Source organism: Tupaia chinensis, unplaced genomic scaffold, assembly GCF_000334495.1.
Source record: "Tupaia chinensis unplaced genomic scaffold, TupChi_1.0 Scaffold000473_1, whole genome shotgun sequence".
Lineage (NCBI taxonomy): Eukaryota > Metazoa > Chordata > Mammalia > Scandentia > Tupaiidae > Tupaia > Tupaia belangeri.
The window spans coordinates 4,301,769-4,321,017 of NW_006159982.1; the positions used below are offsets into that span (position 1 = coordinate 4,301,769).

A 19,249-nucleotide genomic window follows, 5' to 3' on the forward strand; every position below is an offset into this window, starting at 1 on the left:
TCTCTCTGTCTCTGGTAAGTGCACGCACTCTATAGCAAACATTAAAAAAAAAAAAAGTCATTTGACCCAGGAATATTACTTTTACTGTGGACCCTGTAGAAATGCTTTTATGTGTACATAATTTGTGTACAAGGCTATTTTATGTACAAAGCATTCATTAAATCATTACTTTTTAAGTTTTTATTTTATTATTCTTATTATTTTCTATACATTTGATCACTCTACATCATATGGCTTGCAAAGAGAACTTATCCAACATGAAATACATCTTAGACCAGTCCAATTGAGACTAGTATACATGTTATCATCAAATAATAAACCATTTCTGTGTCCAACAAGTGCCTTGCCTCTCTATTCTTCCCCCTAATTTCCTTCCCTATACTCTTCCCCTCTCCCACTCCCCTTCCACACTGTCTCCAGTGTCCATAACTATTTTCAATGTTTTTATGTTCTCCAATCTTTCAGTCTCTACCATAGAGTGTAGACAGTTGGTATATATTTAATGGAGATATACAATATCTTTCTTTCATATCCTGGCCTGCTTCACTCAACAATGAATCTTCCATATTCGGTCACTTTTCTGTCAAATGCCAAGGTTTTGTTCTTTTTTATGGTTGAATAGTATTCCATAGAGTATCTGTGCCATACTTTTTAAATCCATTCATCTGTGAGTGGACATTTGGGTTGGTTCTATGTCTTAGCAATTGCGAATAATGCCACAGTAAACATTGATGTGGAAGTGCTTCTCAGACTGAGCATTCGCCTGTCCTTTGAGTAGATACCCAGGAGTGGAATTGCTGGATCATATGATAGTTCTAATTGTAGGTCTTTGATGAACCTCCATATTGTTTTCCACAGTGGCTGGACCAATTTACATTTCCTCCAACAGTTTAAGAGAGTTCTCTTTCACCCCAATCCCGCCAGCACTTACCATTTTTTGTATTTTTAGTCTTTGCCATTCTGACAGGGGTTAGGTGGTATCTCATTGTGGTTTTAATCTGCATCTCCCTTATGATGAGTGATGTTGACCATTTCTTCATATGTCATTAGGGCATTACTTCTAATAAAAAAAAAACACCTTTAAGTAATATATATCTACTTGTAACTAGTCTGGTAAATAAATTAAAGAATATATCATGATAACCTATAACCAGCAGTTCAAAAGAGTGAAATTTTTAATGCATAATTACATGGAAAAATAAAACAGAAAAGCCTTTATTTCTCTTGTCTCTTTAGTTACCTTTACTTTTTTTTTTTTTTTAAATTTTCCCAGAGTGTGTGTGTGCTCTCCAGAGAGACATAGAGAAGAAAGAGAGAAGGAGAAAGCACTTCCTAATGCAATGTGGTTGTGCCATAATTCCTGCTCCACTTCACCATGTCAGAATTTGGGGTGTGCATACATGCACATGAACCCAGCATCAAGTTGTATGGGCTAAAATTCAAAACGTGTGGCCAGCTATGTGGGATTTGGCTCCCTTTACCACTAGGACCATGGGGCCAGCCCTAGTTATTATAACTTTTTTATTGTATCTAAATCTTTTCATTTTTATGACCTTGACGCTTTTGGATATGTTAAAATCAGGCTTGTTTTGTTTTGTTTTTATAGAATTTACTTCTGTTTAAGTCTGCCTGCTTTTTCATTTTGATTAGATTCAGGTTATGCACCTTTGGTAGGAATATCACAGAAAGGATACTAGGATCATTCTACCAGATACTGCATGTTTGATTTTTCCCATCACTATGGTAATCATTTGGATCACTTGATTAAAATGATATCCACTAGATTTCTTTCACTGGAATGGCCTCACTCTTTTTCTGAAAAAAAAATTAGAATTTTTTTAAAAAAGCTTTGAAACTACAAATATATCCTCTTTTTCATCAGATCTTAAATTTACTTGTGTGTCAACGTTAGTGTGCACTCAGTTTCTGTTTTATTCCATGGGTTCAAATCCATTCTTCTTATGTATTTTCATGTTAACATTGTCCCAGGTTTGACCAATGAGGTCTACTTCAGACTTCCTTCTATGTCCTGATCATTGTAACCCTTTCTTGGTTTCCAACACTGGAAAAAAATAAAAAGTTAAGGTTCATCTTGTACTTTTCCTGCCCCAGCTCTGGAATCATCGTATTTCTCTAAGGAGCCCTTTTGTTCCTTTTAGAGGACACACATGCTCTTGAGTGTTGCTGCTCTCAAGCCTTCTCAGTGGACTGAACTGGGAATATGTGTATGTACACATTAATACATTACTTCTGTATTTCTATGTATAGCTATTCATCGGTGCCTATATTGGGATCCAGGAATTAACACTGATAACCCCATTTAATTTCATATCACAGGTTCATTCTATTTTTTCTTCCTTTCCTCTTCTGACAGTACAAAACCTGGTTCCCATTATTTTTAATTTACTTACTGCTTCAATCAATCCTTTTGTGTATATCTAAACTCCTGTCAGCACAACTGCATCCTCTCCTGCATGATACCCTTCCAACCAACTGTGGGCTCTACCTTCTCATGCTAAGCCATCATCTCTCCACCTGCTTGCAAGCCCTCCTCATCACTCATGAGCTCTCATTCCTGAACTAGCTGTCCTCACCTTTCCTCAACACCTCAAATCCAAGCCCTCTCTGCTTACTGAGCTCAAACTGTGACCTCCTACCCCAGGCAACTCACATATCTGGATGCTCACCTTATCCCTTATCACACACAGGCTCTGACACCCCATGCTGAGACACTGTGACTTCTGACCTCCCCATCACCACTTCTATCACAGACCCTTATTTTTCCCTAACTATTTCTCATGGCTTTATTGCTTAAGTATTCATGAAATGAAGAGAAGTGAAGAGAAAGAGTCAGTGAATATAAAATATTTTTTCAATGTAAACTCTTATTTCTCATCAAGTGTCCATTATTAGGCATATAGGTGATCCTCTGAACACAGCATAGATTAAGTATAGTTTCTGCTTTTAAGGAGCTTGAAATCCTTAAGACCTACTAGTGAAATTATATGCAAAACAATAATAATTTTACACATTAATATAGCTGATAGCATACAACAGAATTTCAATTCTATTGTCTAAAACATACGGCTACAAGCTGTATGTTAATGAAAAAAAGAATATCAGGTTTTTATTTAGTATTTATTCATATATAATATATATAGATCAGGCAAAGCACAACTAATTGATTTAAAAATGCATTTTTTGCATATTACTTTAAAGATACTAACCACACATTCTTTTTTTCATTTTCTATTTATTGTCAGTTAATTTCTGACCACTAATGACACACATGAATATAGTGTTACCCAGGGTTATTTCTAGTTGATGATGAAGTGACTGGAAACTTCTAGCTTTTTCTTGATGTTTTATTACATTACTGGTAATACTTTTAGTCTTTCATCATTATTAATTCATTTAGTATTCATTGTGATAATACTGATCATAATAAATTTATTTCAAATTCATGTAGATGTCATATTTTATTCAGTACTATAGGATTTTCACTGTAATTTGGAACTAATTAATATACCATTAAAATAAAGTGTTACCCACATTTTTCATTTTAAACATAAAATGTCTAGTAGTTCATGACATATTGTATGAGCATTCAGCATCCCAGTGGTAACCCAAGTATGTGTAAATTTCATTTTCAAGTAGTTAGAAAAAGGCCAACAGAAAAAAAAAATGTGTATAGAGGTCAAATTTCACCACTTAAAGCTTAGTGGTAAGTTAACTACCAGTTAGTTTTTTTAGTGTTTTCTTTCTATTAACTGTGATGGATGTATATTATTAATGTAATATGTGCCTATATTTATATACATTATTGTTGATGCTCCAAAAAGAGATTTAGTTTTCTACTGACTGGTGTTATAAGGACAATAAAAAAACATAAACTCAAACAAGTTCATTTTATTCCATATCTTCTGCATTTCTAATGGCAATGATAAGGAAAGAATGTGTTCAACGTAATACCTCAATAACTAAGTTACCTCAGTAACTAATTAAGTAACTAATACATTTGTTAAAAAGAATTATTAGGTTCATTTATGTACCTGTTCACGTTTTTCTTTAACCCTTGTAAAGGTCGGTGGTTATTGACTGTTGTTAGTGAAGAAGAAATGTTTTCAATAATTTAAATAGACTGTATTATGAAGATGGAAAACATGGGCTAAGCCCGTAGTCTGGTGGTTACAGTTCTCAGGTCCCATGTGATCAACTGCAAATTTGAGTCTCAGCTCTGGTGGCTTGGAAACCATGTATAAATGTGTATATGCACCCTAAATCCCAAAAGAATGGAGAAATGGGATAATGTGTAACCACACTCTGTTAGACATGCTCTCTGTCTCTCTTGCTGTCTCTCTGTCTCTCTCTGATAAGTACACACACACTCTGGTAACTAAAAAATGAAGGAAAACATATCTATGGCATTATATGATTATATTAAATGTTAATGGAAAAAAGTATTAAATGTTAATAGTAAATAGTATATAGTATTATATAATTGTATTAAATGCTAATAGTAAAATATATTAAATGTTAGTAGTTGATATTAAATGTTAATAGTAATTGAATTAAATGTTAATTCTTCATTTTTTTTAGTGAGAGAGAGATTTTTGCTATAAGTTGCATGTACTCACCATAGAGACACAGAGAGACAGAGAGACAGAAAGTGAGAAATCACCCCTCCACACACACAGAGGGGATGGCCATGCCACAAACCCTTCTCCATTCTCTTGTTGGGATTTTGGGCACATATGCATACACCCCTGGTATGAGTTTAAGCTGCCAGATCTTGGACTCAAACTGTAGTTGAAAATGTGGGATTCCAGTGAATAACCACTACACCAAGTGCTGGTCCCTATATGTCAATAGTTTAAATAGGGCCAGCAGGTGAGGTGCTGGTTGAGGTGTTAGACTCTGATATGACTGACCACAGTTTGAGTCTCAGACCTGGAGGCTTGAAAATCATGAAAAGCACATGTACATGTATGCCTACAATCTCAGGAGAATGGAGAAGAGATTGCAGTGTTGCCATCCTCCTTTTCCTCCCATTTTCTCCATCTTTCTCTCTGATGAGCACATGTGCCCTATGGGGGGAAAAACCTTTTAAAAGTTTAAATAACCATCATAAATAGCCTTCTGCCTTAGGGATTTCATTTCACATTAGCCCTATTGAATGAAATTATACTTATCTTTACACTCTGTATTTCAACAATTTTATCTACTCATCATTGTGTTGCTGTAAGTTTTCCATGTTTTCCATAAATGACATTTCATAGGTCCCATGATTACATCTTGATATTGGCTATGGTAAGATTTTAAAAGAAGAAATTAAAGACTCTCCCTACCTGCAACCCCTAGAACAAAGAGCTAGTTTTCCATAATTTCTTCACAGCATTTGACATTGTTCTACCAGTTTCCCTTCTTGATTTCCTTCTATTAACTTCTATGACATTACACTATTCCATGTTTAAACTTGAACATTGTTTTTTCCCCTTATTTAGTATCTTTCACTGTTAGTCTTTTTTGAATCAGAGATTTGTTAAACTATGGAGATATGGTTTTCCACAGTCACAGTGATGATATTCAAAGAGTCCAATATCCCCTAATATTTTGTACAAAACTCTAAAAACCAAGGTTTTCTGCTTTAGCTTCAGCTATTACTAAATACTTCATTTTTTCCTCCTGTCTCCTTCCTTCCATAAACAGTCCAGCATTGTTAGTGTATCAGATACTTAACTGTGTATTGGGATACAGATATTAATAAAATGTGAGCACCACCCTGAAGAAGAGAAATGTTACAATTAAAAACATTATAATGTTTACGTTAATATGTTACTCTGTAGGAGCAGAATGACTATCATAGATGGAAAGAAGACATGGGAAATTAAGTTAGCTGTATCTGGAAGGACTTTGAGGTTCAAAGGACTTTAGACTTATTCAGAAGGCTTGAAATGTTTTGTGTGGGTTGGCATTAAAGAGTTTTAAGAAAAGAGCTGACATGATTAGATTTTTTTAAACAAAAGACAATTCAATAGATTAGAGGATAGAATAGAAGATCACTTGAACACGACTTTTCTTTTTCCTTTTTAATTTGCTAGAGAGCAGATGCCCTCACTAAAGAGAGACACAGAGAGAAGGAAAGTGAGAAAGCACCCCTTGAAGGGAATTGTCATGTCCCAATCCCTTTCTTCTCCATCTCTCCCTCCTTTCAGGATCCTGGGTACACATGCATAAACCTGTGGCATGTTTCTTGAGTCTTCAAGTTTAGGACTTGAATCAAGTGGTTGGCTATGTGGGATCCAGTTGTCTCAACCATCAGGCCACAGGCAGCCCCAAACAAGTCTTTTTCAAGTTGTTAGTTTTAAAAAGATGAAGGCTGCTTGCCAGACACTAGTCTACCTGTGGTGGCAGGGCCTAACTGCTGGGACCCATGGCTCATCCCCTCCCCAGTCCCTGCCCATTCACCTTTGGACTTCAGGTTTGTGTCTTGGGATTTTAAGACAAACTAGTGCCCCTCCTGCCCTGTCCTGATACCAGTTCAAGCAGGCAGCCTTGCCACGCTCCAGGCTGCCAGTGGCAGCAGGCCCTAACGGCCTGGACCCCTGGCTCATCCCCTCCTCCACTTGCCTTTGAATACTCAGGACTTTGGTGTTTTGAATAGCACATGGCACATTTGGTGCAATCTGTCCTTTTCTTTGCTCTGGAGGGTGAAGCTCAGCAACTCAGTTTCAGGTATACTGTTCTTTAGAAACAGGGAGGACTTTGGGTCACTCAGGACCATTGACAATAGTGCTGGGTGCTAGTGAGCAACAGGGAGGCATAGCAGAAGAGAGACCATCAATTTTCTACTTCTGCACATTTTTGAAAGCCCAGATATACCTTGAATAAATTAGGATGGAAAATATAGATCATCAGATGACTAGGAACAATTGCAGAGGCACAAGAAATATGAGCAACCAACAAAAACATCTCTTGCCCAAGGGAAAACATCATTTCCTCATCATCCACAGACAACACAATGGAAGTCGTGGAAATGTCAGATAAGCAATTCAGAATATTTGTAGTGACCAAACTAAATGAGATGCAAGAGAAAAGGGACAACGAGCTCCAGGAGTTGAGGAAGTCTTTTCATGATTTGAAAGAAGAAATAGACACCATAAAAAAGAATCAAATGGAATTGTTAGTGATGAAGAATGTGATACAAGAAATTAAAATCTCTCTTGAAAGTATTAAAAGTAGATTAGATCATGCAAAAGATCAAATCTCAAATGTAGAATACAAAACCTTTGACCTTGAAAAAAAGTATCAAAAAGACTGAGAAAACAACCAAGAAAAATTAGGATAATGTACAAGACATACTAGATACCATCAAGTGCTCCAACATCCACATAATTGGTATCCCAGAAGAGGAAGAAAATAATAAGGGCATTGATAATTTATTTAATGAAATCCTAGAAAAAAAACTTGCCAAACCTGGAGAGGCATTCAAATATCCAGACCCAAGAAATACATAGGACCTCAAGTGGAATTAACCCAAGAAGATCCTCTCCAAGGGATGTCATAGCTAGATTGGCCAAAACTGCACTGACAAGATCCTAAAATTGGCAAGAGAAAAATATCAAGTTACTTACAGAGGTTATTCCATCAGGCTTACATCGGACCTCTCATCAGAAACAACGTAGGCAAGGGAAGAATGGGAAATATAGTAAAAGTGTTAAATGAAAAACAATTTCAACCCAGAGTACTATACCCAGCAAGATTATCCTTCTTATGGGAAAAAAAGATAAAACATTCTTGGATACTTAAAACCTAAAAGAATTTACCAACTCTAGACCAGCTCTTCAAGAGGTTCTAAAGGGAGTGCTATATCAGAAAAACTAAAAAGTCAGAGGGATAGCTGTAAGAGAACAAAATAAAACCATGGAAATGGCTCACTTAATGATAGGAACAGGCCTGGAAATATTGATAATATTGAGTGTTAATGGATTAAATTAATTTATTTTTTATTATTTTTGAGAGGTTTTTGCTATAGGGCGCATGTGCTCACCATAAAGAAAGAGGAAGAGAGAGAGAGACGGAAAGCGAGAAATCACCACCCCTGGGGGATGGCCACGCCACAATCCCTTCCCCTCCATTCTCCTCTAGGGATCTTGGGCACACACGTGCATGCGCCTGGCGTGTGTTTAAGCCATCAGGTTCAGGACTCAAACTGCAGTTGACTGCATGAGAGTCCAATGACATAGCCATTACACCAACTACTGGTACCATTAATTTCAAGAAACACCCTAAAAAATGTACGAACACATGGAAACTAAACAACCTACTTCTGAATGACTTTGTAGCTACTGAAGGAATTAAATCTGAAATAAAAAATGTATGGAAGCAAAGGATAATGAGTACACAACTTTCCATAACCTATGATACATGGCAAAAGCAGTTATAAGACGTAAATTCATAGAAATTAGTGCACATAAGAAAAAGATGGAAAGGTGGCAAATAGACGACCTAACATCATGCTTCACAGAACTGGGGAAAAATAAATAAATAAATAACAACGACAACAACAAAAATGCCAGAAATAAATTAAATAGAAAATAAATGAACTTTACAGAAAATAAATGAAAGCAAAACCTGCTTTTTTGAAAATATTAACAAGATTGGCACACTGTTATCTAGACTGATAAAGTAAAAGAAAGAAAGAAACCAGATAAATACATAATGAAACAAAGAAAGAAACTAGATAAATACATAATGAAACCGGCAACATTGCAACAGACACAAAAGAAATGCAAAACATCATTAGATGATACTATGAGTGACTATTTGCCAACAAACAAAAGAACATGGAGGAGATCGACAAATCCCTGATGCATATAATCTACCAAGATTGAATCAGGAGGACACAGAAAACCTGAACAGACCCACAACATGCCTTGAGATCGAATCAGTAATAAATAACCTCCAGATGAAGAAAAGTCCAGGTCTGGATGGCATCACATTTGAATTCTACAAAACTTTTAAGGAACAGTTAACCCCATCATACTCTAACTGTTCCTAAAGATCCAAAAGGAAGGAAACCCTCCAAATTCATTTTATGAAGCCTCTATCATCCTCATTCCCAAAACAGATAAAGACATGAAAAAATGAAAACTACAGACCAATATCTCTGATGAATATAGATACAACAATTCTCAACAAGATATTTGCAAATAATATCAAACAACATATAATAAAGATTATTCATCATGACCAGGTAGGCTTTATTCCAGGGATGCAAGGGTGGTTCAACATATGTAAGACAATAAAAATAATACACCATATTAACAGAAAGAAAGATAAAAACCATATAGACATTTCAATAGATGCAGAGAAAGCATTTGATAAAATATAACATCCTTTCATGATTAAGATTCTCAGTAAGATTGGTACAGAAGGATCATATATCAACACAAAGCCATGTATGAAAAAACCTCTCTCCACTGCTTTTTAATATAGTGTTGGAAGTCCTAGCCAATGCAATCAGAAAAGAAAATAATATAAACAGCATTGAAATAGGCAAAGAAGAGTTGAAAATATCTTTATTTGCAGACGACATGATGGTATACTTAGAAAACCCAAAGGTTTCCATGAAAACACATCTTGAAGTAATAAATGAATACAATAAAGTGGGAGAAAATCAACATCCAAAAACTCTATAGCATTTCTATATATGAACAGCAGGCAGACTGAGATAGAGCTGAAGAAAGTAATACCATTTACCATAGCCACAAAAAGTATAAGATACCTAGGAATAAGTCTAACCAAAGAGGATGAAGACCTCCACAAAGAAAACTATGAGAAGCTTTAAAAAGTAATTGAAAATGACACAAAAAAAGTGGAAGGACATCCCATGTTCCTGGATTAGAAGAATTAAAATAATCAAAATGAAAATTCTACCCAAATTGACCTACATATTTAATGCAATGCCAATCAAAGTACTAGAGACATTCTTCACAGATCTAGAAAAGACAATCATAGAATTTGTCTGGAATTATAAAAGACCCCATATTGCCAAAGCAATCCTGTGCAAGAAGAGTGGAGTGGATGGCACCTCACTTCCTGGCCCCAAAATATACTATCAGGGTATGATAATCAAAACACCATGGTATTGGCACAAAAACAGACAGGTGGACTAATGGAACAGAACAGAGATCTCAGAAATAAACCCCAAAGCTTTCATCCAACTGATTTTTAACAAAGGATACCAGTCAATCCATTGGGAAAAGGAGAACCTTTTCCACAAATGGTGCTGGAAAAATGGTATCCACCTGCAGAAAGATGAAACTGAATCCCCATCTTCCACCATTCACAAAAATCAACTCAAAATGGATCAAAGATCTGAACCTAAGACCCCAAACTATAGAACTACTGGTGGAAAACACTGGGGAAACTCTGGGAGACCTTGGAGTAGGTAAAGACTTCTTAAATAAGACTCCCAAAGCATGGGCAATAATCCCTAAAATAGACAAGTTGGATTATATCAGATTAAGAAGTTTTTGCACAGCAAAGGACACAGTAATTAGTGTGAATTGACAACCCTCAGAATGATGGAATATTTTTGTAAAATATGCCTCAGATAAGGGGTTAAAAGCCACAATACACAGGGAACTCAAGTGGCTTACCTGAAAAAAAAAAAAAAAAAGATTAACCCAATTAAAAGTTGGGAAAATGAGCTGAACAAAAATCTCTCTAAGGAATACATACAAACAGCCAAAAAGCATATGAGGAAATGCTCAACATCCCTCATCATAAGGGAGATGCAGATTAAAACCACAATGAGTTACTACCTAACCCGTGTCAGAATGGCGAAGGTTAAAAATACAAAAAATGATAACTGTTGATGGGAATGTAAAGTGGTTCAGCCACTTTGGAAAACAATATGGAGGTTCCTCAAAGACCTAGAAATTAAACTACCATTTGATTCAGCAATCCCACTTCTGGGTATCTACCCAAAGGACAGGCGAATGCTCAGTTGGAAAAGCACTTGCACATCAATGTTTATTGCAGCAGCATTATTCATATTGCTAAGACCTGGAACCAATCCAAACGTCCACAAACAGATGAGTGGATGGAAAAAGTGTGGCACATATACTCCACGGAATACTATTCAGCCCCCCCCCAAAAAAAATCCTTGCTGTTGATAGAAAGGGATTGAATATGGAAGATCTATTGCTGAGTGAAGCAAACCAGGATAACTTAATATATACCAACTATCTGCACTTTATGGTAGAGATAAAAATATTAGAGGGGATAAAAGCATTGAAAATAGTTATAAGTGCTGAAGACAGTGTGGAATGGGGGTGGGGAAAGGGAAGAGTATAGAGATAGATAGCTAGAGAACAAGTAGAGAGGCATGGGATACAGAAATGGTTTATTACCTATTGTTGATAACATGTATAGTATTCTCAACTGGACTGGTAAGAGAAGTATTTCATGTTGGGTAAATTCATTTTACAAGCCAAATTGTGTATAGTGATTGAATGTTTAAAAAAATAATGAGAGTAAATAATAGTGATAATAATAATAATAATCTGTGAAAAAAAGATGAAGGCTGAAGAAATGCAGAGAATTACTGCAATTGCATCATCTTTTCTGATGTGAGCGATTGAGCAGACATTGTTGACATTCATGAGAAAGGGAAGGAAGATAACAAACAGCTTTTCTCAGAACTAGGTGTAAGCCTTTGTGGAAGAGGGATGAGGTGCATTCTTTTGTACATGTTGAACTTGAGGTACCTGAGGAATGTCTGAGGAAAGAGATTAAATATATTTTAAATATACTGATCATGAGAGCTGCTCTTCTTTGAGAACCTACTCAAATTCTTCCGTTGACACTTATGTTCCCCTACTCTTTTTGTTTAAAGAATTATTCTATTTAACTTTATTTATTTATTTATTTACATTTTTGACCAAAGAAGGAGAGAGAGAGCAAGAAAGTGAGAAAGCAAGCTGCCAGGTCTGGGACTTGAACTGCAGTCAACCATGTGGGAATCCAGCACCCTTAACCATCACACCATCTGCCAGTCCCTCTCCTACTCTTTTCTAAAAACAATCTTTCACATCTGAAATTCTCACATCTGAATTTCAAAATGCATATTATGAAAAAAAGTATGTATGTACTTTAAAAGTTTTTTTCCTGCCAAAATAAACTTGTACTTCAAGTTCTTTCTAGGAACTTTTTGAAGTACCTGTGAGGGTATAAAATAAAAAGGCCCAAGTGTAATCTAGAAACTCATAAAGATTCTGTGTAGGAAAGAACTTTAAGCTATTTTCCTTCCACATGGAGTATAGTAATATGATACAAGAGTACATTTTATAAAACTCTCCTTTTTTTTTTTTTTTTTTTTTTTAGGGAGAGATTTTTGTTATAGGGTGCATGGTTCACTGGAGAGACAGAGAGAGACAAAGAAACAGAAAGTGAGAAATCACACCCCCATGGGAGGAATGGCCATACTACAATTCCTTCTCCTCCATTTGCATCTCAGGATTTTGGCTCACACACACACACCTAGTATGCATTTAAGCTGCTTGGTCTGGTACTTGAACTGTGGTCAACTACATGGGAGTCCAGCAATGTAAACATTATGCCATCTGCTGGTCCGATTTTGTACAAGTCTTTCTGTCATTTAATAGATGCAATACAAACATCCAACAGTAATCAACCTTTCTTTCCTTCCACTCCTAGTTGTCTTACTTATTTCCAGCAAGATTTAATTCATAATTTCATAATCTTACCATGGTATTTACCTATCAGTAATGCAACTATATTCTTATGTATAGCTTTTCTAGTTTATGCTGTGTTTGAACTGCACTTTATGTAATCTTTTTTTTTTTTTTTGGAGAGGTTTTTTGCTATAGGGCGCAAGCACTTGCCAGGCCGACAGAGAGACAGAAAGTGAGAAATCACCCCCCAAGGGGAATGGCCACGCCACAATACCTTCTCCTCCATTCTCCTCTCGGGATCTTAGGCACGCACACACACATGCCTAGCGTGAGTTTCAGCCACTGGGTCTGGGACTTGAACTGCGTTCACCTACATGGGAGTCCAGCGACATAGCCATTACGCTAACTGCTGGTCTCTGCACTTTATGTAATCTTAAAGATTAATGTGAATTCTGTCTTTACTGGATTTCACATACAGATCACTAACTTTGATGCATAAATTTTTATTCCTCTCTTTGCTTTTGTAGGTCCTTCTTAGACAGTCTTTCTAGGTAACTATTGTTCCCCTTAATTTCCAACAGGAATCCATTCACTTGTTTGTCTGTTTCTGCAATTTAGTTAATAATCCTATTTTCTTTTTCTCAGCCATCATTATACTATTATCCAGAAATTCTATTATGTAAAATATTTTTCTCATTTTTTTGTTTTATATATATATGTGTATATATATATATACACACACACACACACACACGCATAAACTTATATAAAATATATATTTAATCTAACATCATGAAAACCAAAAATAACCTGTCCAAGAAAACACAATCCTGAGGGAATTTTTTTTTAAGTAAGAAATAAAATGACTAGCTATATTAGCCATTCTTTACTTACTCAGCAAACATAAAGTGCTAGATACATGCCAACAAGCCTTCTAGGAGATAAATTACTCTATTTTCTACTGTAGTTGTCCTAAGAAATATCACTTTATTAATTAGAAATGGAGAGAAAGACTAGTAATGACTGATAAAATTTAGATAGTGATCTGTCCTGACTAAACCTTTTCTTGCTATAAATTAGTAAAATCTGCAAATTGAAATTTTAATCACTTTGTAAGCTCCCTGGCCCTGTCTCGCCCCTCCCCCTTTAACTTAAATGGACTTAGAATCCTAGCTGAAATAAGCATCCTGTGAAACATTTCTTTTACAGAGAGGCAATTCATTTTACTGATGAATGAATGAAATATGCAAGCATTTTAGTCTTACATTATATATGTACCCTGGCATTTAAACAGTTTAAATAACTATGTTTTTCAAGTAATGACAAATAACACATTGCTTTTTTAATTCCCAAATAAAAATTAACAACAAATTAATTAGTTGCATAATCAGTGACTATAAAAAATTTTTGAATAAAGCTGTTGAAAGCTCATGGCCTCTAAGGGAAAGGTTAATTTTCAAAGCAGTTCATGATTTTTGAAATGCTTTCTTTATTATTTTAACTTGATGTAAAATGACCTTAGAATTATAATTAACATTTTAGAAGAAATTAAAGATTATGATTAACAGGTTAACTTGCTTTGGAATTATATTAGTTACTAATGAAATGCTTTTTATACATATTTTTTTTAGTACTGTGAATGCATTTAGGAAAAAGGAGAATGATGCATCAGTTAAAATACAGAGCTGGTTTCGAGGATGTCAAGTTCGGGCATATATCAGGTATATTGATTTTATCAAGGTAATCTCAAGTATATCGTAAAAATATATTCCTTAGAAATGTAATTTTTTCTTGTAGCATTCATTTTTAAATCTTTTATTTTTGTCATAATTAAACTAATGAATTGTATAATGTCTTTATAAAAGAAATACATAGGCCCAGACATGGAGGTACAGGCTAGAGCGGCATGGGAAGCCAGAGTTTGGTTCCTAAGCCAACCTAAACAGGCAACATGGTGGCACACAGCTATAATCTTAGCTAACTGGGAAGTTAGGGCAGGAGGATGGCACCATGTTCAGACCCCATCAAAAATACCTATCTTTGGCCAGCCAGGTGGTATGGTGGTTAAGGCAACTTGATTCCACATAGCCAACTTTGCAGTTTGAGTCCCAGACCTGGCAGCTTGAGAAAAGCATGTGTATGCATGCCCAAAATTCAAAGAGAAGAATGGAGAGAGAGATTGCAGTGTGGCTATCCCTCCTGGGGAGTGATTTCTCACTTTCCAGTACTCTGTCTCTCTCTCTGAGAGGCACATGTGCCCTATGGCAAAAACTAAAACAAAACAAAAAGTCTTCCCTCTTCCTTATGTCCTCCATTTATCTCTCATAGAACAACATATAAATATATAGTAATTTTGATCTTTTCTTACCCCACATTTAAATTCTATTCACTATATCTTTACTTCAAAAAATTCTCATTATAAACATACTTGATCAGATTCTTTCCCCAAATTCCATAGAAAGTAACAAACAACAGGATTCATATTCATAGAAATGATTACTAAAACAGGAAAAAGAAAAAACAAAGAAAACTCTTCTAATCGTCTCGAACATGTTGGTAGATCTAAGCAAATGATGCTGAAATGATGTCATTTTGATTATACAGAGACTGAATGGATCCCACTCCTAACTCTTCTCACTTTTTCTTTGGTGCCCAACTATTCTCTCAGTCTCCCTTCAATTCTGAAAAAAATATCATCCCGCATAAAGTAGAGAAAAAAATATGTCTAATCTGCAATAACTCGGATAGCAGATTGGGGATTATGCTATGTATTACTTCCTTATACTATCTGATAGTTGGAGCCAAACATACAAATTTAAAGTGTAAAAAAAAGGCTTTGCTTTTGGCCACAGCACAATAAGAACATGGTAGCAAGTAGACTATTTTTAATTTAACAGACTAATGTGATGTTGACTTGGACTGAAGAATGTAAGAGCAGAATGAAGAGGAGAAATGTTTTGTTTTCTCATGAATTATATCCAAGTACCTGTAATGATTTGCATCAATAGTACCTGGCTTATTTCTTAACATATTACTATGACCTGTTTTATAGTCTTAACAATCAAAAAATAGAGTAATTGAGATTAAAATATTGTCTATTAGAAGTCAAAAAGAAACAATGAGTATGACTTTTTTTCTGCTTTTAGAAATGATCTATTCTATTCTTTAAAAGTACACATGAATTTGGTTTTGTATATGGTCTCTTGAATTGTAGGAGAGTATACCTAAGCAACAATGTAAGAGACAACTCTAGTTTCAATTAAAGCATATTAATAATTCTATTTTTTATCCTAGATATTTACACAGAGTAGCAGTAATCATCCAAAAATGGTGGCGAAGTTACTTAGGAAGAAAATATTACCAACTAGTTGTGAAGGTAAATATAAAATTTATATATATTAGCATTTAATTTTACAGAATGCTGTAACTTTCTTACTTCTGTTATGTTTATATATAGTTAGGAAGTTACACATGACATATATGTAAGGCTGAAATAGTGCTAAATTTTGGGTGTGAGATCTTTTCTGAAAAACCTTTATTGATTCTTCCATAACTCATTTCTTCGTACCCCAAGTATATAAGATGTTTCAATTTTGTTGAAAGTGCCATGTACAGTGTACACATTAATACACACTTACTTATTGATGTCTGTCTGTACTTTCTAGATGGTGAATTGTTTGAAAGTAGGTACTGAAGTTTGCTCATTTTTGGATCACCAACATTTTAAACTAATGCTTAGACTATAGCACAATCAGTAAACATCCTAAATAAACAGGCTAAATTGGTAGAAGCAAGCATTGGACTTTCCTTTGCAATCTCTTTGGAATTTTAAACTTTGTTTTATTGATGTTAAAAAATTATTTTTTAAGAATTAATTTAATTTTATTTATTATAATAATAATTATTGTTGTTGTTTTATTTTGCTATAGAGCACATGCACTCACCCTAGAGACACAAGAAGGGAAGGGAGAATGAGAAAACAATCTGCCAGGTCCAGGACTCGAACTGTGGTTTGCCATGTGGGAGTCCAACACCTTAATTACCATGCCCACCTGCTGGCCCCTCTTTCTTTCCTTTTAATTTTTAGTTGACAGATAATTTTGTATACTTATTGGGTATAGTGTGATATTTTGATACATGCATACAATGTTCAATGATCAAATTAGATTAAATAGCATATCTATCATCGCCTCAGACATTTATCATTTTCTTTGTAGTGAGAACATTCAAAATCCTCTCTTCTAGATATTATGAGATACACAGTATATTATTGTTAACAATAGTCATCTTGCTGTTCAATGAAACACTAAAATGTATCCCTTCCATCTAACTGTACCTTTGTACCCATTGACCAACCATCTCCCCAAACCTTCCTCCCACCACCTTTCCCAGCCACTGGAAACCATTATTCTGCTCTCTACTTCTATGACATTAGCTTTTTAGAGTCCATTTGTGAGATCATGTTGTATTCATGTTTTCCCCTGGCTTATTTAATTTATCATTGTGTCCTCCACGTTCATCCATGTTACTTACAAATGACAGTTGATTCATTTTTTTTTAATGGCTGACTAATATACTATTGTATAAATATACCAAGTTTTCATTATCCATTCATGCATTGATTGACATTTATATTGAGTCCATATCTTGGCTATTTTGAGTAAATGCCACAGTGAACACAGATGAGTGGATATCTTCACTATACTGTATTTCATTTGTGGATAGTGCCAGTATTGAAATTTTGGGATAACATGATAGTTCTTTTTTTTTTTTTTTTTTTTTTTTTGAGACAGAGATTTTGCTATAGGGTGCTTGTGCTTGCTGGAGAGATAGAGACAGAGAGACAGAAAGTGAGAAGTCACCCTCCAGGAGGAATGGCTATGCTGCAATCCTCTTCTCCTTTATCTTCTTGGGATCTTGGGCATGCATGCACACACACCCGGGGTGAGTTTTAAGTCACCGATTCCAGTACTCAAACATGGGGGTCTAGTGACATAACATTATACTATCTGCTGGCCCAAACAGTTCTATTTTTAATTTTTTGAGGCAACTTCATACTATTTTCCATGATGGCTGTACTAATTTACATTCCTACCAAAAATATATGAGTTCCCATTTAATGCATTCTCACCAATTTTTTGGTTTGTCTTTTTGATAATAGCCATTATAACTGTGTGAAAAGAACTCATAGTGGTTTTGATTTACATTTCCCTGATGATGAGCAATTTTTATACACCTGTTGGCTATTTGTGTGTATTCTTTTGGGAAATGTCTGTTTAAATGTTTTGCCGTGTGTGTGTGTGTATGTGTGTTTAGTTTTGTTATATCATGCGAATGCTTCTCAGAAGGAGACAGAGAGAGAAGGAAAGTAAGAAATCACTCTCTAGCAGGGGATGGCCCTTCTGTAATTTCTTCTCTTCCATTCTCTTGGAATTTGGGGCACACAAGTTCATGTACCTAGTTAGTGTGTTTTCACTCCTTTTGCCCATTTTTAATTAGTCTCTTAACTTTATTTTTCTGCTACTAAGTCATTAGATAATTGGATAATTATGTAGATCCACATGCTAAATACTAAATATCTTCTCCGGATATTCTTCAGGAAGCTGCTGTCTCCTATTAGTTACCAAATAATTTGCCCTTTCTTTTTTAACTATCTCTTAATTACATTATAAATCCTTTTATTTTATTGCCATGTCTACAGTTCTTCCCATAGCATATAGAATAACATAACATGTTGACATGTCAGGTCATTTGTAGTTTAATGGTTACTTCTGATGTAATATCACTTCCTGAGATCTAACATCACTTCTTGGAATGGCTATATAAATATGGTTTGGTCTTATAAAACATTTGCCCTTGTGCTTACCCACAGTGTTCTCTCACCTAAAGTTTTCTTGACAATGCTGTGCACATTGCCTGGAATGCCCTTCTTCGCTCTGACCTGCCTCCTATTGGCCTGAATCCCTACTTAACCTTCAAGACTTTACTCAAAGATTAACCTTCCCTATTCTTAAATAGAAAGCAAAATTCAGGAAGACTTCAGGTATTAGGCATGTCTTCTTAGTACTTTTTTATGGAAGCATGTATTACACTGTGATACATCTGTTTATTTATGTAACTTTCATTTGATTGGGAGCTCCTGAATAACAGTGAAGATTTTAATTATTATCTCTCAAATATATTACAGTGAATGTTGCATAGAAGGCCTGCAGTACTTTTTACTAACAGAATGAAGGAATGATTTACAGGGATCAAAGTTGGAACATGTTTGCGATGGTCAATGTGGATAATAATTAATATCAGTATGTAGAAGAGTGGGTTACGTATTTTTTTTTCAAAAATATTCATCCCTCCTCTCGTTCTTCATAATAGGATGATTCATCCCCATCCTATTGATTTCAGACTTGGCTATGTATTGTGGGCAGATGGAATATTTTCCACACTCAAGCAGAAGCTGTAAAAGTCATCTTCATTCTTTTCTGGCACACAAATGACACACCTCTGATCCAGGCTGCTCCTTCAGCCTTGGGGCTGAGATGAAGAGA

General features: G+C 35.2%; 1 protein-coding gene across 3 annotated transcripts in view; it reads left to right on the forward strand.

Annotated features, from left to right (window-relative positions):
- SPATA17 (spermatogenesis associated 17) overlaps positions 1 to 19,249 on the forward strand; it is a 263,127-nt gene that overhangs the window by 11,400 nt on the left and 232,478 nt on the right. For all 3 annotated transcript variants that reach the window (XR_335619.2, XM_006155850.1, XM_006155849.2), the window contains exons 2-3: positions 14,336 to 14,425; positions 15,999 to 16,080. Coding sequence is in view for 2 of the 3 variants with exons in the window: in XM_006155850.1 (XP_006155912.1) it covers positions 14,336 to 14,425; positions 15,999 to 16,080 (172 nt within the window). In the remaining variant the exon portion in view is untranslated. The remainder of the gene's footprint in view (positions 1 to 14,335; positions 14,426 to 15,998; positions 16,081 to 19,249) is intronic.